Source organism: Azolla caroliniana, unplaced genomic scaffold, assembly GCF_043228905.1.
Source record: "Azolla caroliniana isolate FFs.n. ecotype wild unplaced genomic scaffold, voAzoCaro1.0.p SCAF_7, whole genome shotgun sequence".
In the NCBI taxonomy this organism is placed as follows: Eukaryota; Viridiplantae; Streptophyta; class Polypodiopsida; order Salviniales; family Salviniaceae; genus Azolla; species Azolla caroliniana.
In genome coordinates this window covers 15,477,819-15,501,179 of record NW_028230442.1, presented here as the reverse complement: position 1 = coordinate 15,501,179, position 23,361 = coordinate 15,477,819, and the positions used below count along the sequence as shown (strand labels likewise).

Below are 23,361 nucleotides of genomic sequence, written 5' to 3'. Positions count from 1 at the left end.
AGGAAGAAGCTAGAATGTCTTGTTTTTAAAACCTAGAGTCCCCATCATTTGTGTTTGTATCAATGAGAAACCTAGAGAGAGAGAGAGAGAGAGAGAGAGAGAGAGAGAGAGTGAAAGGTCATGCAACTGGTAAGTTTCCCCTCTCAAGACCATAGGGTCATTGATTCAACCTCTACATTTCAAGTGGCATCTAGTACAACATTTGAACTCCAGGGTGCATGGTTAGTACAACAAATAAACAAAAAGGGAGTATATCATTTTTCATCGAAAGGCACATGGCTCCATGGGGTAGTAAAAAAAGGTGGCTTTACCATCAACAACAAGGTAAGCCTGATATACACTAGAGAGAGAGAATACAGTTTCATGCTAGCAAGCATTCCGGTTAAAAGTCGCAATACTTGTTTGACAAATGTAGTGGAGGTGCACCTTTTGAAAGGCAAGGAAGTGTGTGTGTATTATGTGTGGGGAAGGTGAGCCTATTATTTGTTGGTTAAAAGAAAGCAAGCGAAGAGAACCTATACCATAAAGTGTGTTTGTGTGTGAGTGTGTGAGAGTGAGTGAGTGTGTGTGTGTGTGTGTATTATATGAAGATATGTATAGATAGATAAGTGGGGGCACCAAAAATAATAAAGGATATGTTCAAGTGTGTGTGTGTGTGTGTGTGTGAGAGAGAGAGAGAGACGGATATCTCGTTGAAAAATGGTATCATTATGTGGAGGGTTAATTTAAGCACCCCCAAAAAACAATAGATATACATATATATATATATATATATATACATAATAGATACATATAGGTGTAGTGTTAATAATGGCTAAAAATGGGTGGGAGTAGGAGGGGGAGTGGGAGGGGGAAGGGGCTCATTCATTATGTGATAGACACGACAAGTAGAAATTAGATACATAATAAACAAACAAAAAAACAAGACAATTTGAGAAAGAGATACTGATTAAAGAAGAAGGGGAAGGAGAGGGAAAATAAAGAAGGCAAGGAAAGGTGGCAAGTGAAATACATATATGTATGTATAAAGAGTGTTATGAATCATGATCAATCAAACACGTATCACGTGGGAAATGGCCACCCCAAAACCAAATACCCACCACATGGCACACACACCTCACCATCATCATCATCATTCATCATCATACATACGTACATACAAATCACACATCTTTTGGGCCGCACCACATGCATCCATCGTAACCTCTTCGCCCGCCCTCCTCTTGTCCGACTCCTCTTCCTTCCCTTGGGACTCGGCTCTCGGTCATTGTTTGTTTTCTCAATGATGCTTCTTGCGCTTTTATGCTATGGGCTTGATTTGTGCTCCCTTTGTCCATCCCCTCGCTACACGAGACATCGGTCTCTCAGCTTGCTCCTCGTCTTCTTCTTTTTGTTAATGTTGTCATTGGCTCGTACCATTCTCAAATTATCATTTTCACGTGTTTGAATCCATGTAAATTACACTCTCCTCTCCATCCCCTCGCTACATGGGACATCTGTCTGTTGGCTTCCTCGCTTTTTTTGCCGTCATTGTCATCGGCTCATACCATTGTCATACTAACATTTTCACGTGTTCATTTGAATCCATGTCAATTAGACTCTCCCTGACATGATGATGTTAGGTAGTACGCTTTCATACCATGCCGTAGCCTCTAAAACTCATCTAGTCACATTAAATATCCTTTGGCTTCTTTATGTTTTAGAGTCAAACCCTTTGGTAACCTACTCATTTAGCCCCACAAAATACCTACTACTATGTGGCATGCCACATGATTATGACCTCCTAGATTTACACCATCAAAAGCCATTCTTTCCTTTCTCTTTACTTAAGATATGTAATCTTACCATAGAATAGTTTGCTCAAACTTTCATTAAACTTTTGCAATTTGCCTACTTGTACAATCATAATCCCTTCCCTACCTTAATGACAACTCATTGAACCCTACTCAAAAATAAGATTTTTATAAGATGTTCACAATTTTGTAGCTGAATATATATAGTCATGCTTTTACTATTAGGACTTAAAGTTTTAATAAAAGCAAAGCAAGATGAATGATGGTTAAGATTCAACTACTTTACTTGGAAGGAGTATATTATGTGCTTTTGGGAAAGCAAGCATTGCTTTGGAATCAAACTTCTAATCTCGAATTACAGCTAGAACAATAGAAATGAATCAGAAATACAATGGGAGGAAGGTGGACAAGTCAAGAAAATTCTCATGAAGAAAGGAGATAGGTAAGGGAATGGCCTTCAACAGATGCAACCACACATGTGTAAATGGTAGACTTACGGCCATGTAAAGGTTGTTGCCATTGAGATGGCGAAGGAGATCAATATGAACATATGATAGAGATTATATTTTATCAAAAGAGAAGGGCCAACCATGCACCTCAATGGTAGTGCTCGAGTGTGCACAATAACATCGACACAATGCCCATGTTAAGTGAAAGCATGAATTAGCTGTACAAATGCCAAATCTAGTACTTTGTGATAAGGTACTTGACCTAAGTGCTAGTTTTTTAATTATGTTCTTTTGTAGCATTATAGCATGCCACAACTTTTACATTATATATATATATATATATATACATATATACAATATATCTTCTTGCTCTCAAATCCCTTCTACATAGAAAAAGTGTTTCCCCAACATTCCTTTCTTGTGGACCACGTAGACACTTAAAGCATTTGAACAAACAACAACGATAGCTAGCAAAATGTTGAAGATTTATGGCAGTGACAATATTAATAATAACACAGGTGGTGATGTCGTGCATGTCTACAAATGGTGATAGCCCACACAAGAGAAATGGCATATCAGGAGGCTCTAGAGATTGCAAGAAAGAAAGAACATTGTTTTGATCCTTGGCAAGATACATGGTGGAGGAGGACTTATATTGGTAGAATATATGTATTCAGAACTTCTATTTGAGGAGCAATGATCATAGTTGTGAAGCACGATTATTGCACAAGGGAAGCACCATTAAGGTTGCCATGACCAAAGAGTACCCTCTAGACAAGCAACCGATGAAGGAGCAACCATCGTAAAATAGAAGCACCATTAGATTTGGTACTTTGTGAAGGTTGTCATGCAAAGTGTAGCTAAAGGTTGAAAACGTAATTTGCTTCACTATTAATATTGTTATCAGGTAGTTTCCTTGAGCTAAAATATACACGACACACTTTTTTTTATTCATTTAATGCAATATGTGGTGAATAACAATTGTGATTCCTTGATATTTTTAATGACCCCGAAGGCTAATCCAAACTTTATAGTCGTTATTCTTCTGTTTCTACATCTTCTCATCATATTGACAAAAGCCATATATACCATTGGAACTATGCCAAAGTTTGCTAGTTGTTTTTCAAATTACAAAGACCTATTCACATTAGATGACATAAGAGGCAATGTTCTTTGGTTGCTTCTATCCTAGACCTACCATTTTGTGCATAGTTGTACCTCCATTACAAAAACTTTTGAGTGGGAAAAGGTGCGAATGGTTTAAATGGACAACACTTTTGTTCTATGTAGCACATGACAAAAGCTCAGTTTGATACAAGAACGACATAGATTCTATTGCATTTTCTTTGGGATATGAAACAATTGTACTTTATTACATACACACTTTACATATATGTATGCTCGTACAACTTCTGTGGACTACTTACTGTTTATATATTTGTCACTTTGATGAGATGGATACATGAGCGACTGGTAGGAGAGATGGCATTCTTACATGAATGAGAGACCGACATGTCCACGAACTATCAGTAGTACAAATCATCGTGTTGGTTTTTCAGTGAGGACTCAAGAGAGGTTGTGAAGGTGGGCAAAAGAATGGTATGGGATACAAAAGTGAGGTAGGTAGGTAGGTAGGAGGGAGATAGGGAGTTTGACGGCGAGTTGTTGACCATCTATCTTCTCACTTGGTTTGCAAACGAGGGAAGGATGAAAGCTTAGAGGATTCAAGACACCTTCTTCCCGATCGATCACCAATAATCTCCGAGTTGTGGCAAGTGCATGCTTTTTTCTTTGTTTTTTTACATACTTGAATGTTGAGCATGTGCGAGGATGTCCCATGACACAGAACCCGCCACATGCAAACTCACTCTCCTTTACGAGGGAGAAGTAAGTGGGTGGGGGGGGGGGGCTACGAGCAAACAACCTTATTCGTGAATCAATCGGAAATGTGTAGAGTGAGATGGCCGGGGGCGGAACCTTTTAAGTAAAAGAAAGAAGGCTATATATATGTATGTATAGAGGTAGAGGAGGTAAAAGTAAGAAGGAAAGGGCGTATGTATGTACATATATACATACTATCGTGTGTGTAGTAAGTAGGATGGGCAGTTATGACTTGACTGACGGACTGGCGGACTGACTGACTGACGGGCTGACGGATAGCAGAGATTTTAAAGGCCCCCCCCCCCCCCCTCCCTCCCTCCCTTCGCGGGGCGGGAGCGAGCCAAAAGCGTGCTGCCTCTCTCTCTCTCTCTCTCTCTCTCTCTCTCTCTCTCTCTCTCCCGACGACGTGGCAGTTATTGAATCAGCAAAAAAAAAAAAACAAAAAACAAAAAACAAAAGAAGCTCAAAAAATAGATTCGTGAATAAAAATTTAATTGAATGAGAGAAATAGGTCGCCCTCCCTCCCGAGTCCCCGTCATGCAACAAAAAAGAGAGAGAGAGAGAGAAACGAACTAAAAAGTGTGTGGGTGTGTTTCCTTCCTGTTTTTTTTTTCTTCTTCTTCTGAGCTGCCCATCTCTGGGCCTGCCTGCCCATCTTGGCCGCCGCAACCTGCCACCCACCTCTCTCTCTCTCTCTCTCTCTCTCTCTGGAAACTGCATGATATACATACATATATCATATATCATATATGTATGTGTACCTATTTTACCTTCCATATCCGCCCCCATCCCTTCTTCCCTTCACTCTCTGTCTAGACGCCTCCTTTCGCCTTCTTCTTCTTCTTCTTCTTCTTCTTCTTCTGTCCTTCCTTGTGTCTTTCCTTCCTTCCTTCACAAACACATACCCCCTCCCCTCCCTTCTCTGTCTTTTCTTTCTCTCCTCCCAATCTACAGAGCACCTCTAGTTTCTCTTCTCCTGCCGTTGGCTATGGCTGTTCAAGCACACAATCCCTCCCATACCCTTCTCAACGATCTCCGCATCAGGTACAAATCTCTCTCTCTCTCTCTCTCTCTCTCTCTCTCTATTCTTGATATCTATATCTATATCTATATGTATTTTGTCCTCGATTCCTGCCCTAATTCACATCTCCTTCTCCCCTCCTGCTTTTCTCTCTCCCCGCCTTGCCCTAATTCGCTTCTTCTTTCTTTCATCTCCGTCTACTCTCCGTTTGCCTGACTTCTTTCTCTCTCTCTCTCTCCTTTGAAATGCAGGCCTAGCGCGCAGCGAGTGTCGGCCATGGATCTTTGCAACGTGAATAACGCGAATGTTAACCCTAATTTGGACCCCCGCAGTCTCCTTCTCTCCTTCCCTCTCACAGGTCAAGACACCAGCAATCTCTTCCTCCATAGCCATAGCCATAGCCATAACCACCAACATCAGTATCAGAATCAGAATCAGAATCAGCAGCATCATCATCATCATCAACATCAACAGGCCATGCTTCTCCCACCAGGTATTCATTGCCATCATCACCATCGCCAACAATAAGCTTATTCAAACGCATTTATGCGATTTTTCAATCGCCACCATCAACAATAGACCAATTCAATGCGTATTATGTATGTGCGCGGATGGCAATGCATTTATCTCTGCACGTTTAATTTAGTCTCTTGCCAGATTTCTGCGTCTTTTCCTTCCCTGACATGTATTTGATATGGCTTCTTGCTCTGCCTAATACATTTTCTTCTGTTCATCTTCTCTTCTCGCAGTTACCACTTCCATGATACCCACCATATCAGATATTCACCGGCAGCAACTCAATCAAATGCAGAATAACGCCATAGAGAGTATCTCTGCTCCACAGAGGCAGAGAAAGAGACGAAAGGCGCTGATGAGTAGCGAAAGGTCACCAGATTTGAACAAAGGCCATGCTTGTGCTCTCCCATCAGCTCCAATCAATAATAATACCTGCGGTGTGTCTACTGGTCTCCGTCTCGCGTTGGATGATGATCGGTCTACTGTCACCAGTTCTAGGCCAGACATGGGGACCTCGATGCCTGCCTCTACTACCGCTGCTTCTGTTTCTGCCTCCGGGCGAATGATGTTCAATGGTGGTGATGATATATCCTCAACCTTGTTGCATCAACAGGACGATTTGAACCAAGTTATCAAAATCCAGGTATGATACATACATCTAGTGCTGATGAGTGTGTTCGCTAAACCACCATCAAGTTGTGGTTCATGATTGATTGTGCCATACGCTTTTTGCAGAATAGAGGTTAGGCAGGTCACAATGCATGGTTCCCAGTGTCATTTATAAAAAAAGAAATCTCCAAATAATGGCTGCTAAGATGCTAGAAAGTAGTTATTAAATCACGGTATATGATTCTGTAATACCCTTTTGGCAAGTAGTATATCGGCCTGTCGTGGCTTCTAAATACAATCTTGGATCTTTACAATCTTCATGAATTCCTATCCGACCGGCAGTTCTTCCTCAGGATTCATAGTTTTTGTATGTGATAATTGCAGATTGATCAATTACGGCATGCTTTGCTGGATAAAATGCAATCAAATGCAAAGCATTTTCTTGCTACGGTTGAAGAACAACTATCTCATAGAATGAGGGATCGAGAAGTTGAACTAGAGAGGGTGAACAGGAGAAATATGGAACTAGAACAGAGGCTTAAACAAATTGGCATGGAGACCCATATATGGCAAAGTAAAGCAAAAAGCTATGAGGCAATGGTGGCCATGTTAAGAGCGAATCTTCAACAAGCATTGATCAACCAAAGTAGGGAACATATACATATAGAAGGATATGGCGATAATGAAGCTGAGGATGCCATCTCAACACATGTTGATGATAGTGACGGAGCTCAAAAGACAAGAGCAATGATGGTTGCAATGAAAGAAACTAGTTCTTTGTCTTTAGTAGACATGAAGAGATATTGCAAGAAGTGCATGGCAATGGAAGCTTGCATTGTGCTTGTGCCGTGCATGCATCTGTGCATATGTAGTAATTGCCAAAGTGATGTCGAGAAGTGCCCAATCTGTGATTCACAAAGAAGTGCATGTGTTGAGGTCTATCTATCGTGATAGGTTCTCGTTTAAGAGGAAAATAAATGAATTGTCAAATGAGTGGAGATGGAGAATTTTAGTGTAGGCTATATTACTGAAGACAGGGTACTGAATATGTTTATTGAAGATTAGTGCCACAGAAAACAGGGTGTGCACTACCTCTTAGGTAGCACATTTGATTCTCTTATGTCTATTCGTCAGTATTCTCAAAAGCTCTAATGCATTACTACAAGAATGGAATCATCCAGAAGAAAACCCACTATTTGTCAGTCTTTATGGCCAAATGTGTTGCTAATCATCAATGTGTCATTCAAATGAATGATGATGAATACCATATGTGGATAATGAGCAACTGAAATACTTTTGGGTTGAATCTAATGCGTTCAGTACAATGCTAGCAATGGAGACACTTGCTATGCATGTCTCTGAAAATTGTTAATGAGGAAGTGTCCGAGAAGATTTTGCTGATAAATTCATTCAATTCAAGGGTTGTATGGAATTGATCCTGGATTCAGTGAAGGGGCTGTTACCCAATGTGCTTGACCTGACTCTTGGTTGCAAGAATATACCGATTCATCAAAAGGAAACAAGGATAGGTGTTTTGATTGGGATAATGTGGATTTAGGTTACAGATGTGACCAATTGCATATAATTGATTGGCTTGGTTTTTTGGGGGGTATTTTCTTTTTCTTTTTTGTCATATATTCATTGGTGAATGTTATACAAAGTAAAAATCAATGATGATCTCTTAGCTGTCTCTGTAATGTCGATCATATGGGATTATCATTTCACGTTTGAAATTCATTATATGTTTTTGTTTTAGTATGGAAGGCAATGTAATTGTGGAGTCTACAGATAATCATGGTACTGTATTATGATGATACATGGCATTTTATCATAATGAAATCTCTTCATTTAGATGGAAAGAATAGGAGCTAATTAAGAACCTGTTGATTTTTGGAAATAGCAATAGCCACGATTGTCATGTTTTGATGGGGCTGATTTTTGGAAATTGCCATAGCCATAATTGTGTAAAGATATTTGATGGGCTGCTATTCGTGTATTAACAAATATGTATGTATCAGACTACCATTGTCTTCAACATATTTTATTGATAAGATGCGGTCAGGTAGTTGCATGCAATGTCTTTAATTGTACACAGTATCTCTATTGGGTTATGTTCAGGGATTTTATCTATATTGATCTGTTATTCTTGTCAAAAGTGAGTACAAAGTAGTCAAATTGTCAGTAACAGGCTTCAAGGATCATACAATCAGACTTGGGTTTCTTAAAATTAATCACTGCAGTCTGTGATTAACTAGCCTTAGAACAAATTTGTGTGGTCAGTAATCTTCAGAGTTTCAAGATTATGTTGATGAAAACATTGTGGACTAGCTCATGTTGCCAATGTCCTAATGGATCAGCTGTAGATTACTTCCTAATCCTAATGGACTTGGCTAATGGATCATACAATTGGGCTTGGGTTTTAAAATTAATCGCTGCAATTAATTGGCATTAGAAGAAATTTTCATGGTGACTAATCTTTAGACATTTAAGATTACGTCGATGAAATCATTGTCAAATGGCTCATGTTGTCAATGTCCTAATGGATCAGCCAAGGATTCCTTCCTAACCTTGAAGACTGGCCACGGATTACTTCCTAGAAGACCCTCACAAATAGTTGTAAGAGCGAGGCCACATGGTTGGCCATGTTCTCACTTAGTGGCTTACAATGTTATTGAAACACAATCTTGGGACCTGTTATGTGCGTGTCACTCATTTCATTGATATAATTTTGTTGTTTGATGCTAAAGAAAAAAGAAGCTATGGTGTCACTTCATTGTTTTGATATAATTTTGTTGTTCATGTCCAAGACATGGAGATATTTTATTTAGTGGATTTGCATTATTTTAGTTCATGTGGGATGTGCACTTTCACCGTGATTTTCTACATTCATGTTCATGTGAACGTGGTGTCGTGATTGTGATTCTTGGTTTTTTGTCGATTGGGGATGACAAAGTGGAAGCTGGTGCTTTGGGAAAATGATATGCTTGAATATATTCATTACTAGATTAGTTGTTCAATGGGTTTTGGCAAGCATTATTTCAAGATGGGTCAAACTAGTTATTCGACGATGGTTTTGGGGTGCAATATTTTAAGACACTATCAGTTACTAAAATAGGGCTACATGCATTAGAATATCCAAAGGTTAGATTGTTCTCAAAACTACAAAAGTATTTATGTGTTTGGTCAAAGCATAGGTCCTAATCACGTGAAAATTTATGTTGAATCCACGATTAAGAGTGCTCTTTCATCATCTATTCCTTGTTTAATTAAGCAATTTACCTCAAGCAGGACATATTGCCACTTAGGGAGGAGTCAATAATTAATTGCTAGAATTAGCAAGGCTCATTTCTTAATCATTACGAACTAATCGTTATAAGCTCATATAAATGCCTTTAAGGTTCGTTGCATCCCTTAATTTTAATGTGAGGAGGAGCCATCATTTTAACAAAGCATATACACTTTGTTTTGAAAATAAGTGAGCACACTTTTTGAAACTAAACAAAGGATACTTCCTATTTGGAATAACTTCTATGGTTATTGTCCATGTACCCCTCATAGAAAAGGAGTAACTTCCTACTAAGCATTGTGGCCTAGGTTCCATGACAAATCTATTCACAACACACAAAGATCATGAGGTTTATACTTGATTGGAGCTAAAATGAAGCATGTATGAGTCGGATTCTTGTACATTTGTGTTCCACCATGATGTTGTGAAAGTCATGCAAGCAATTTAAACTCCAAATATTTTGCCATGGAGCAATATAATTGAGTGGCCGGCCAACCATAGGAGCATGCAACCGAAGTTCCCCATAAATCCGCTATGTGATGTGGTGCTTGTCTTTACATACATTCATGGAGGAGTTTGAGCTCTAGCATCCTATGGCACATTCGGCATGTCATGATTGTTTGTTATCTTTTTTGGGATGAGATTAAACCCAAAAACTAGTAAAGTAAAGGTTTCCTTGCCCAATGCAATGACAGTTGACGTGTGCATTGGTCTAATGAGACCAATTGGTTTTAAAGTCTTGAACCCCATGACCTTATCACGAAGCATCACATTACTTTAAAGCTTCATAGACATGGCCTCTAGTCAATCAAACATGTTAAGTTGTCTATGAAGTGTTGTTAGATCTAGCAACATGTTATTTTAGAGGTAAGGACATTATCAATGCAATGATGAGCTAACCACATGATTTCAAGCAAAACTCTTCCAAGCTGACGTAAAGAAGGATTTATCTAGGTCTCACAAAAATCTAGTTTTCCAAAGAATCAGAATACATGATAATCGTCAAGATCGTGTGTCATTATGCACAAATATGAACAAAATGAATGTATGTTAATGTCATGTAAAACTAGGTTCACATATAGAAACGTACAAGAGTTAAGGTTTTGGAAAGTACACAGATTTAGGGATGATAAGCTGTTAAAAAAAAACCCTATTTCTTGAGGAGGGGCTTTTTGAACTTTATCAAAGCGAGTTAAAAAAGAAAGAAGAAGCTTAGTAAATAAAATAAGAAGAAAAAGCTATAAAAAGCTCAAATTAGAATAAACTTCACCTTTAGGAGGTTTCTCTAGGGAGAGATCCAATTTTGGAGAACATATAATAGCCATATTTAGCTATCCCTTACCTTTGATGTCAAGTTTGTAGTTGTAGCTCACATATGGAACTTGGTCCCCATACACATGGATGGTGTTCACATAATTGTTGATCAATTTGTGTCGATATGAAGTTTATTGCCAAAATCTCATTGCGTCCCTTTCCATTCTTCACATGTTTTGGCTATCATTTCCATTGGCACTCATCCAATGTATTGATTATCCCTCACCTACTTGTTGGAACAAGTTGCCATTGCTTTATGACCTAGGCACTCAATTTACAACTATTCATAGACACTTCATGTCAAGGTTATTGGTATGAATGACACTTTCTCCTGATATCCACATAACTCTCTCTCTCTCTCTCCTCCTATGTATGCAATCTAGGGGGTTGCATATTTGTCGTTAAATTATGGTTTTCTTTGTTGATTACGTAGAGAGTCTTGGATATGTTAATGATAGTGCATCCAAGAGAGTTACAGCTTTGGGACAAAATCGAAGAAAGAAAATTATATTGCTCGTCCAAAGAAAGGAAATCTAGGATCTTTTTAGGGAGTGTAGAGCTACTACATTGATGATACAACTATCTTTATATGTTCGAACATTCATCAGAGGTGATCGACTGACTTTGCTATCTATCCATAAATTGGCAATTATCAATCGAAGAACACATCATAATATTGCCATTGATTTTGAAGAACCTCGTGCCATTGGCCCAAGGAATGACTCAAGTGTTAATCAACAAACCATGTGAAATGTATCATGGTTTCATGCGACTCAAACCCCGTTTCCAAGGCCCGACTCTTGTTTGAACAAATGTTCTAGACTACTACTACTACTACTACTACTACTAATAGTAATGGGGATGACCGAAAGGAAACATGACAGAACAATGTGATTAAAAAAACACTCCAAAAACTTGTTAATTAATTAGTATTAGTGGTTGTAACTTGTAACTTGTAATGGAGAGAGTGGCTAAATCTCTATTATTATAAAAACAATTAACTAGTTTAATGGAGGTTTGAAATTTGAAAATAAAAGTAAAAAGATAAATAAGAGGAAGAAAAAAATAAAAATAAAGAAAAAAGAAGAAGAAGAAAAAGGAAAACAAAAGAAAAAAGAAAAGTAAGGAAAAAAATATAAGAAGAATGAAAAAGAAAAGTAAGGAAAATAAAAATAAAAAAGGAAAAAAATAAACAAATAAACAAATAATAAATTAAAAAACAATAAAAATTTAAATTTAAATTAAAAAAAAAAAAAAACTCCAAGGTAATCAATTCGATGGAGCGGTTCTCTGGTCTCGGGTTCGAATCCGAAAGCCTTCTTTCTTCTTCCTTTGGCTGCCTTCTTCGCCGCCATGGAACCTGCAACCAAAAACCCCCCGGAAACCCCTCATGAATCGCTGTCTTTCATCACGTCGCCTATTCAGCTTTCATCCACATATTTGAATCATCAACCACTACTATATATATAGTTATATATACATATGTGACTTGATGTATCTCTGTTAGTCTCCCTCTTTCTTCCTGTTGTTCTTCTGAATCTGTATGTTTCAATGATCACCAATTGTCTGTCTTGACATGATGTCTTTGTTTCTTACTCCCTTCTTCATCCAGCTTCTCCTGCTGCTGCTGCCAGAGACAGATTTCTGTATGCTGGATTTCCAGTCCTGGATTTTTCCAGAGACATGACTCAAAGAATATCTGGATGGATTGCTAGTTATCACAGAAAAAAAGGCGCTATGATTCTTTCCGAACTCTGTATGGAACTGCAGAAGGGGAAGAATCTTCATGCGCAGCTTCACCATATGCCGATAATGCATGCGATTGACGCAGGAGGTGAGAGGCTGTAAATGGATATGATAGTAGTACTATTCTGATGGACTCAGCCATGAATTGTATGTTTGATCTAGCGGATGATGGTAATGGCGACATTGACAACTATGCTCTTCTGGATTCTCTTTCTGAGGAAGATCGGGCGACTCTCCTTCCTATCATTCGAGTAGCCTTTCCCAAAACCCTGCATTTTCGACATCATTCATCGCAAAGCAGTTTAGCTAACACGCTAACTGAACCTGCTATAGTTGCTGTAACTGATCTGATGGCTAAGAAGAAACTTGTTCAAGAAGATCAGCAGGACTTCGGCAGATCATCCTCGGTATTGTCTTTTGAAGAAGGGAAGAACTCGGAGCGCTATACTGCTTCAGTCATGGACGGATATGATGGCAGAGAAACGATTTGCTATAATGCCGATCTTCTGCAGGACATGGCTGAAACTAAACGTATGTATAGCAATGGTTCGCCTTGTCTTTTAGTTAGCTCACCTGTAAACCATCTCTTCGGTCGACGAGCTATGGAAGATGCAACCTCAGTAGCTTCCGCTATATCTTATAATACTAATACTGCCGCTGATACTATTAGTACTAACGATCTGCCATGGGTGTTGAAGATGAATCAATGCGAGCTTGGAATGCATAATTTCCAACCTTCTGTTTGTAATTATGTTTCTCTACAGAATCCCTCGGAAGTCTTGCTAAGAAAATCTCATCCCAAAATGCAAGGGGAAGCGCAATCATTAGTGCAGAGTAATGTGCCTTTCGGTTATGAATACAGTAGTATGCCAGCTGCACAGGTGAAGAGGAATGGATCGTTAATGGGATCACCATGGAATCTCATGCCTCATCATGACGATGCTGAACAGAATTTTAGTGAATCCTTGCAGGTGTCGTTGAAATCTCATGAAGTGCAGAAGTACGAGTCTTTGAAGATTTGTAATCCCCATTTGAAGATCAACGATTCATCTTTGCAGTTCCATAAACCTATTATTCAACAGAAATCTGCAGCTTTGCGGACTTTTAATAAACCTCAAAAGAAGGTTAGACGTTTGGAGGGCTGCTATAATAAGTATCCAGAGAAGGGTAGTGTAGGATCATTGCAGGTTTCTAAGTCTGATCAAGGAAAGGCCGAGTCTTTTTTGAAGGCTGATAGTGCTCAAGAACACAAGGCTAGCAGTTCATCTTTGCAGGTGTCAAAACTTCAATTGAAAGTTCAACAGAACGCCGAATCCTTGAAGTCTTTTAATGCTGGTGAACAGATCAATGCGGAGGTTTCTAATGCTCATGAACAGAAGTTCAGTAATGTGTCTTTGCAGCAGAAGACTAATTTTTGGAAGGTTCATAAGGCTCAACAGAAAACTGTACAGTTTGGTTCTCATCCATTCATCGCCAATTCTATAGTTGGCTCTCCCAACACGTTGAGCAAGAATGTTTATAATAATGCTTCTGATGAATTCGTGTACGGAACTAATTCGTTAGTCGATCCATCGCCTGATCAATTTGCTAATGGAAGCAGTTCTGCATACAACTCTCAGTTTCAACATATTCGTTCACCTTCTGTAGCTGCCCTTGAATTGAAATCATCAAAATCCCTTGTTGTCCAACAACAGGAAAACTCAACTAATTTCGCTGAACATGGCAATGAGTTTGGTAATAGCATGACTATTGCAGAGGATAGCCCTTTTAACAAAATACCAAAGGAAGGCCTCATCCATTCTGTACTCAACTCGCAACCTTTGGAAAACTTGCCTTTGCCAGAAATGCAACAGATTAGTTCTTCAAAAATAAGCACTATGAATGAATCCCCGTCATGGTTGGATGGTGATCTTAGGAAAGCGTCTGGCATGAATAAGAATATAATGCTAGCTTGTGAGAACCACCAAAAACCAAAGGAAGTTGTAAGTACTACTACAATGGCTTCAACACCTCTAGATCACCATATATTCAATACAGTCGATAAAGCTAAAGATGAGAATACTGATCAGGCTTTCTTGTCTTCTCACATGAGTCGTTATTCAAATATCGAGAAAGAGAATGCAAAATCAGGCAACTCTAATCCATCTTCACGTGAAGAGCTTGGAATTAATTGGAATGGTGTAGATTTGTGGTCAGGAATTCAGTCATCTTTTCCTAAAGAGGACAACAGAGTAGCATCGTTGTCTGAATCCATTGTTCCCATATTACTCGCAGATGATAACCTTTTCTTATCATCCATTGAGTATATGGGCCCTAGTCATTCTATTAATTGTTCCCTTCCAAGTTTGAAGTGTATAACTTCAGAGAGTTCCACAACTACAGGATGTCAAGCAAATGAATGCAATCTTTTGGATCAGGAAGTATGTTTTGATGGTCATGCTTCTGATATTAACGGAGCTAAACAGGTTCTCTCTTATGATATGAAAGGCTCAGGAAACAGCAGCCATGAAGATTGCCCATCCAATGGGCTGATTCATAAACATTACACCCACGAACATACTTTTCATTCAAATGCGAGCATGAGTCATCTCCCAGACATTGGAATTTCTAAGCTTAATCAATCTCAATATCTGCATATTGATGCTGGTGCTAAATGCAAGAAGGCTGTACACGGAGAACAGGTATCTGATAGTTTCTGTACTGAGGCCATGTGTAAGCAAAGACAACCCCTAGGAAAAGATGTAGGCTGCCTCTCAAACTACAAAAGAAGCAAAGGAAGAAGGAAGAAGTTTGCTGTTGTAGACATCCAAGCAGAAACAGGGAGGAAAAGGCAGAGGATTTCAGAGAAGTCAATGAATGATCCTACTAAGTCTGGAGGTGAAAAACAAGCAAAGTCCTTGTCAGAAGTTTTACTTTCCATGCTTGTGGAATCTGGAAATCATGGCTTGACTGTTTATGAAGTATTGAAGAAGCTACTAGAAGAGGGAAAGACGGAGCTTTTAGGCTCTCATAAACCTCAAGCATTACAGGTCAAGTTGACCCTTAGAACGCTTCCGAGTGTAAAAGAGCTCCCTGGTTGCCGGTTCGCTCTAATAGAATCATGTGTTGAAACAACTAACTTTGGAAATGAGGGCTATGGACTATGGAAGAATGGGGAAGAAAAAAGTAGCCCATTCCAGCCGACTCTATGCAAAAAACCCAAGAATCAGCAGGTAAAGGGGAAATTTCATTCTTTGGCACATAAGGTGCTAAAGCTTCCACAATGTGCCCATAAAGCAAGTATTGGCGGAGCTACTGATGAAAATCATAAGCTAGGTTCTCATGAGATAGAAGAGAGAAAATCATCATACAGTTGCTCTCACAAGGCAGCATTCAAACAAAGATGGCAGAGGCATGGGAAGCGAGCGGAAACAAGGAAGAGGAAGGTTACTATTAGTGGGGATTTAGGAGCAGTGGAGGTTCAAAAGGAACAAATGCATAAGAGGAAGAGAATGCCACAAGTGCATGATTTGGATTTAGTTATTGGATGCCATAGCTACAGGGAAGAAGAAGAAGAAGAAGAAGAAGAAGATATTAGGGAGGACCAGGGTTCAAAGCTATGTAATAACAGTAAGACTTTTATGAACGATAATGTTGGTATGACTCCTGCAAAAGCTAAGAAAATGAGATCGACTGGCATGCGTGAGCTTGCAAGTTTGTTAAGCTCGACGGCTGTAACTGATAGAAGATGCATAATATTGAATGACAAAGTGGTAAGTTCTGATCATGGTAGACTAACTAAACCAGAAGATAGACAAGGTGGGTCTAATGTTAAGCAAGAAGAAGGGACACATGGTGGGTCTAGTATACTGGACATGGATCAAAGCATTAGTAGCCTTACAGTTAAACAATTGGAGATGGGGGAATCACAGATGAAGATATGTTCATCAGAGGATCAGAAGGTGAATAAGTTTGCTGGGCGTTGTTCTAAAACAGATGGGAGGAAGTGGAGATGCTTGCAAGGTGCAGAGGCGGGATCTAAATATTGTAAGCGCCACATGCCGAAGGTCAAAAGAACACATAATTCATGATTTTATTACGTCCCGTTACTAACCCTTTAATTAAGCCTATCATATATATACATACTTGTAAAGTCTAACTTTATGATACACACACACACACACCCACAATGTACTCTTATATATAAGTTCATACAAATGTTTTTTGAAGATTGGTGATGGTGAAGTTGCCTGCTTGCGGTGAAAGATGAGATGTTTTTACTTCTCTCCTGAGAGATGCATCTATTGATTATGGTGTAGGCCTCTTTTGAAGAGGTTAACATAAAGATTTTAGTTTCTCTTCGAATTGGCTAAGCTTTGTGTGGCTTGAAATATAGTTGAATTTGATTGTGCTAGATGTCTCACATAGAATATTCTAGTGATATTTGATTCATCTCTGCATGAAATCATAGTGGAAGTTGTTGGAAACCTGATTAATTGTTAATCTATTAATCTGTAAATTAATGTAATTAGTTATGATTACACTAATTAAATAAATGTTCTGTGTTGCGTTCATAATTGAAACCAGTAGTCTGATAGATGTGTTGCATTCAGATACCCGAAATTTGATTAAACTCCAGAATGATTTTGTTCAAGCTTTTTTATATTTTTTATTTGTGTTGCAAGATCTTTGAAGAAGGTTTAAAAGCGAAGCTTTTTAGAAATAATATTATAGCGCTTTTCAAAAGATATTTAGTGCAGAATGAAAGGTACTATGCAGTAAAATGTGACGATGGCGTACAACACAGATTTAATCCCAGAAAACATGTAAGTCATGAAAAGTGCTTATAAACACAAATGTTATTGGTGGCACAAAAGAACAGGTTCTGATCTTAGCAAAGGTTTAAGCCAACAAAATTTTCTGAATCCTTCATTCAACGACTAATCAAATCGATATGAAAGAACGAGTTAAGTTACAAGTTACATTAATAAACAATTTTAGTAGGTCCAACATCAAAGTTCTTTCTTTGAAGTTGGGTCATTATATGTTTTTATGGTCATCAAGGCTGGAGTATATCATTAGCCTAACTGACTCCATAAATGGAATGATTATATGTTGCTCAACATAAGATTAGCTTCACGAGAATAATGTACCTTACTGATGTATGTAACTATTGGTTTGTTAGCGATCTCATCAACCTCTTCTTTGAGGGCTCCATAAGTACCAATGTGGCGATTTGTCACGATGCTCCGATGCATTACCTTCTGTATCCCTCCCGTTATACCCAATGAAGTCAGAGAGACTCTTGCTTTGCACTGGTTGGGAATGAGAGGAAGCATGTATGGCATGAACACTTGAGGATTTCGGCATGCCAGATGGATGTGCATATGGACTTTTGTGTGAGTAGAAATTAGGCTTGTTTGACATTTGGGATATTACTGATGTAGAATTATATTTGGCTGCATCATCGGCTTGTAAGACCTCGTTAATTCTCGACAATACATTAAAAGCTAGGCTTTCCAGTACTCTCGAGTAGCTCTCAAGGATGGAATGGCCAACATCTTTATTGTATTGTATTTTACTCATGTCTAATTGTGACTGAGACAAGCCTGGAAATTTATGCTTTATCAATATTAACATATTTTGAGCATTGTGTATTTGCATTTCTTGATCAGAGGAAACAGATTTGGAGACAGTTTGTACACCTTCCTTTCCTTCCATTTGCATTAGTCGAGAGTCGAGCTTCTTCTGCCATATGCATACAGCAGAATTGATACGATTCACAAGCTCTATGATATTGTGCTCTTGACTCGGATCCAGAGAAAGAATGAGGGCATCAGGAGAAAAACTCTTTGATGAAATTGCACGATATAGCATATCACCTAGGACTGTTCTCGCATTCTGCAAAACATCTAGATATCAGAAGGAAAAATGAGCAGATTGAAAAACTTTTAGCTTTCACCCAAAGTACCATGAAAGCATTCCTCAAGTCGGGATGGATCGGATAACTTTCATAAAGTAATGAAGTCAAAGTGAAAACCCAATATCCAACAACCCTTCAAAAGTGTGTGATTTTGTTGGATATCACTTACAAAGTCAATTGAAACCCCCAATATTCAGAAAATCTTTGAAGAAGTTCATCAAAAGTCAAACCCAAATTTCAAAAACCATTGACGAATTCATCAAATGTGCAGAGATTTTTGATACTGTATAATAAGGCCACAAAGAAGACTAAAAATCCAAAACTATTAAAGAATCCACGAACAAGTGCAAACTTTTTATAGCATTAAACAAGGCCACAATGAAAATCTACTATGCAAAAATTCCTTCTTGAACCCATAAAAAAGTGCACAAGTATTTTGATATTGTTAAACAAAATGAAAACATGGTATCCAAAATCCTTGAATAATCCATCACAACACATCTGCTACCAAAGTCCCCAGAAAAGCACATAAAAAAGTGCGCAGATTTTGGATACCATAAAGCAGCTCTTTATTTGAATCATGTACCTTTGGTAGTCCCTTCCAATAGACATCTGGAATTTCCATGTCAGATAGAACTATGGCATTGATCTCTAATGCCATTTTAAATATCTGGTTCACACTCCCCTTCTGGTGTTCTAGATGACTCCTTGCATCTGCAGATAAGCCATCTGGTGGAACTCTCGCAGTTGGGAGCCACCACTTTTCTTCTTGCTGAAAATGTCTTTTTGCATCCTTCTCACCAACATACCAAAATTCCACTCGGTCGAAACTGTCTAGAGCCTCCTGTGAATGGATTAGTCTTAAAGTGTGTGTTTCTGGTGTTTCTTATAAAGCATTGGTCACAAGAAAAATTAGAGATCTAGCATGAAATATACATACTAGGAGCATGTTGTCAAGTTTTCGTAAGGCTGGAAGTGACTCGAGAAGATCCTTCCGAGGCTTCGTGATCATGACCTAGACATAAATATGTATCTCCGTCAATGGAATGCCAAATGAGAACTATTGGACACTAGAGGGAACTTCATCTGAATGTATAAAAATATGTATAGAAAAGAACAATATTAGAAATCCCAACCTGGGTGCTGGTACCATTTGGCATAAGTTGTTCAGAAGGAACAAAGTCGACAATATAATCGCAGACAGAGAGGATCCAGCCCATCTCTCTCTGCCATCTAACCTTTCGCCCCACATCCAAAGGTTCTAGCTTATATAACTGTCCAAAAACAGAAACTGAAATAGAGAAAGTGGTCAGTCGGATATGGGGTAATAATATCAAGCATACTTGTATATCTAGAAATGTCAGAATTTTTTGCCTTGGTCAAAGCTTCCCCTGTTTTGGAATTAATTTATGGGAGATGGATAGAAATAGGCAACAAAAATCAATGATATCCCCAAACTAGGCCACCAATAATTTTACCAAAACAGGCCTTTTACAGAGTGTCTTTCTTACAGATTTGTATAGCAGGCATTGAACACATGGAGTATTCAAGCAACGATAAATTATGCGAGTAAGAGGATGTTCTGTTTTGTGTCACAACAAAGGATGTGGCTATCTTGCAGAGATCAATTGCAGAAAATACAACGCTCCTTGTAAACCATCTTGTAAAAGCCCTATTTGGTTCCTCAAAATATTACTAACATATTTTGGGGATATTATTAATTTTGTGGCCTATTTTTATTCTCCAACCTATTTTATGCTAAATCTATTGAATTAGCTTGATTGAATTTATATTTAATAAATTTTATTCTTCTACCTATTTTATGCTTAACCTATTGGATTAGCTTGATTGAATTTATATTTAATAAATTTTATTCTTCTACCTATTTTATGCTTAACCTATTGGATTAGCTTGATTGAATTTATATTTAATAAATTTTATTCTTTACATGTAATGAATAACTTTATTGTTGTGTTTGATTAAAATGTTATATGACTAAATGGTTTCTGTATGAGAATTAAGATTTACACAGATGACATTAGAAATTGCGGAATTGAAAATCAGTATGTGGCCTGTCATATGTGGGGTAGTAACATCAAGCTTACCCCTGGTAGTTACACTAATATTGATATATTATACCCTTGGTCCAAAATGCTGGTTTCAACCCAGTCTCCATTCTAATTTATGGCATTAACTTGATTGAATTTGATAATAATATATGGGATGGATAACTTTATTTTTGGAGTTTCAGTATGCAATTAACATTCACACAAAGAGAATCTGGTATTGTGGGAATAAGATGTACATATGCTTGATTAATCAATTAATCCATTAATTAGAATGCTGACTAACACTTACAAATTTATGATCAACAGAGGACTAACTGAATAAATTAGAATACAGATTAACAATGAATGAATTAGGATAGAGATCAATGTCAACATATACGAATAATAGATTAATGAATTAATATATTGAGGAAAGCGCTATATTGAGGAATTAATATAAATTTAGGGGGGGGGGGGGGGGGGGGGGGGGGGATAGCCAAAATGGGGGGGCAAATAGCGCTTTCCTATATTTATTAACAAATTCAATAAAGTTAATCATATATTTGAGATCAAGTAAGTCGAGTGTATGGGAAGCTTTGACCCAGGGCATAATATATTGATATGATTAGGAATACAGGTGTAGATAGGCTTGATATTTTTTTACCCCATATACTTTGGCCCACTTCTATAAATTTTCCTTATATTGTATGATTCTTTTCCGCATTAGGGTTGGGACAATACCAGAGAGGTTGGTGATAGCATTTGAGATGGCGAGGGCACTCGACACTCCTTTTCCACCGCCTGAATGATCTTCACCCAGAAGTAGTTTTGCAAACCGCTCTTTCATCATTTCCATTTCTGTACAAGACATGAAAAAGAAACAAAAACAACAGGTTAAATCGTGTGGTATCAAGCATATTACTAATAAAGTTGTGGCTAAATTTTCTTATAAGCACACAAATGTTGTTAATCTAGCATGTCTCCAAACCCAAAGATCCATGTATCATGCAACATATCATAAGTAAAGAGATGGCTAAAATTTGATGAAATCATGCTCTGATATCGTGTAGCAGAAGTATATTACAAGTAAAGATGAGGTAAAAAATTTTATGGACACATATATTCTAAATTTAGCAAGCCGATGGAGAACCAAGTTATAGGGTAGATCTAGAAGGACTATTTATATGAGAAGCTTCATGTAAAACATAGATATCCATAACCAAACTCTCAATCCAACAGGATGAATGAAGGCTTCAATTACCTTAAATATCTTTCTAGATCCTTGCCAAAAAGATTATATAAAAATTTCAATCATGTACGTAGTCTAAGTAAATGAACATTACCAAAACATCATACACAAGCTTCAATTGACCTAAGTCCAATAAAACGATAGGTGTGTTTAAATATCCTTACCTGAAACACCAGACGAGTCTTCGATATTTTTCTCTCCTCTGTCGTCCCAATTGGTCATAGCTCGGCTTGTGATATAATTGGGCAACGAATGCAACTTCCCGATCCGAGAACTATCCCTCGAAACAGGAGGAGGGGTCCATCCAAGAGGAGAAGATTCAAGCGAAGTACTCGTGGAGGATTCATCTCCATCCCATGATGCTTCCCGAGGGCTCCCAATCAACAACCCCTCCGTAAGAAGGTTAGAGCAGAAGCGATCGAAGCTTACATTTGAACCTCTCACATCAGGGCTCATCTGTTCAGGGGGAGATTCACTTGGGAACATGTCAAATAAGACTGGCTTTGGCATTGACAGGGCTCGACCTCTGAGAGTGTTCGACATTATATCTATAAATTCCTGTTTTGCAAGAAAATCAGAGGATTCAAGAACTCATAGCCACAATGTTTTAAGTAAATAAAGCTAAAGATTTCTCTCTATCTCTCTATCTTTCTCTCACACATAATTTTTGTATTTGGCAATATATATATCTTTTGCTTTTCATAATTAACAGTCGCACACAAATTATTTCTTAGTGGGATATGGAGTGGAATGCAGAATTTAGATGAAAGCTAATTTTTATTCTGTCTTCTTCTCTTTCACACTCTTGCTCCGGCTAAGCATTTCATTGGCGGGAAACTTTGAACGAAGAAAGAACCGTACATCTCCTTGCAGGAAAAGCTCTGGTTTCCCCTTACCTTTTACGATGTGGCACTGCTGATGTACAGGATGCGAGAAAAGGACACCATAAATCCTTCCAAAACGATAGTCTTTTGAGCTAAAAAGGTGGGACAAGTGAGGATCCAACTTGCAGACAGTCCAAACGAAGCTTTTTGGAGAGGAACCCCCATCCAGTTCTTCTAGAGCTGTGCTTTATAGAAGAGTTTTAAGGGTTTCTAGCTATGGCGAGGAGGGGTACAGCAGATTCAGAATTAGGGTTTTCGGTTTAAACCAAACGTGAAAAAGAGAGGAAACCAATTGTCTGGTGGAGATTCCATGGCAGATGAAGCGAAGCCCACAAGATGGAAACACAGAGAATCTCACAAAGAATGAGGAGGAGGATGAAAATGATGATGGAGCAGAGGTGGGTGCTGAATGGGTCTGCACGTTGACATGATCATCAGAACGTGAGGCAACATGGCACCATCCTTGTTTGGAAACTCCCAAACCGCTTAAGGCTTATCCGGTTTGGTTTGGACATGGACAAACTGGTTAAGCTGAAACCGAACCGTTGCTGATTCCTAAATTATTATTTGGCACCACCCTTCTTCCCATTTGTCCGTCTTTGGGACTTGGCAGGACAAAGACGTTACCCGTTCGTCCATCCACTGAGCCATAAAAAAAACATT

At 38.4% G+C, this 23,361-nt stretch overlaps 2 protein-coding genes across 3 annotated transcripts; one reads left to right on the top strand and one right to left on the bottom strand.

Annotated features, from left to right (window-relative positions):
* Positions 1 to 5,040: 5,040 nt before the first annotated feature.
* On the top strand, positions 5,041 to 8,024 carry LOC147862042 (putative BOI-related E3 ubiquitin-protein ligase 2). The gene is made up of 4 exons (XM_087321991.1): positions 5,041 to 5,167; positions 5,396 to 5,637; positions 5,894 to 6,303; positions 6,654 to 8,024. Exons 1-4 carry the CDS (start codon positions 5,112 to 5,114, stop codon positions 7,218 to 7,220), a joined length of 1,275 nt encoding a protein of 424 aa, XP_087178117.1. The 5' UTR covers positions 5,041 to 5,111; the 3' UTR covers positions 7,221 to 8,024.
* A 9,394-nt stretch (positions 8,025 to 17,418) lies between these two features.
* LOC147862041 (rho guanine nucleotide exchange factor 8-like) lies at positions 17,419 to 23,041 on the bottom strand. 2 transcript variants are annotated; one of them, XM_087322860.1, is made up of 7 exons: positions 22,711 to 23,041; positions 21,979 to 22,372; positions 21,307 to 21,423; positions 19,654 to 19,808; positions 19,458 to 19,532; positions 19,104 to 19,361; positions 17,419 to 18,495 (listed from the first exon to the last, which is right to left on the bottom strand). In XM_087322860.1, exons 2-7 carry the CDS (start codon positions 22,355 to 22,357, stop codon positions 17,788 to 17,790), a joined length of 1,692 nt encoding a protein of 563 aa, XP_087178986.1. In that variant the 5' UTR covers positions 22,358 to 22,372; positions 22,711 to 23,041; the 3' UTR covers positions 17,419 to 17,787. The 2 variants fall into 2 exon arrangements, with proteins under 2 accessions (XP_087178986.1, XP_087178985.1); XM_087322859.1 differs by having other exon boundaries at positions 21,979 to 23,041.
* Between the last annotated feature and the right edge of the window lie 320 nt (positions 23,042 to 23,361).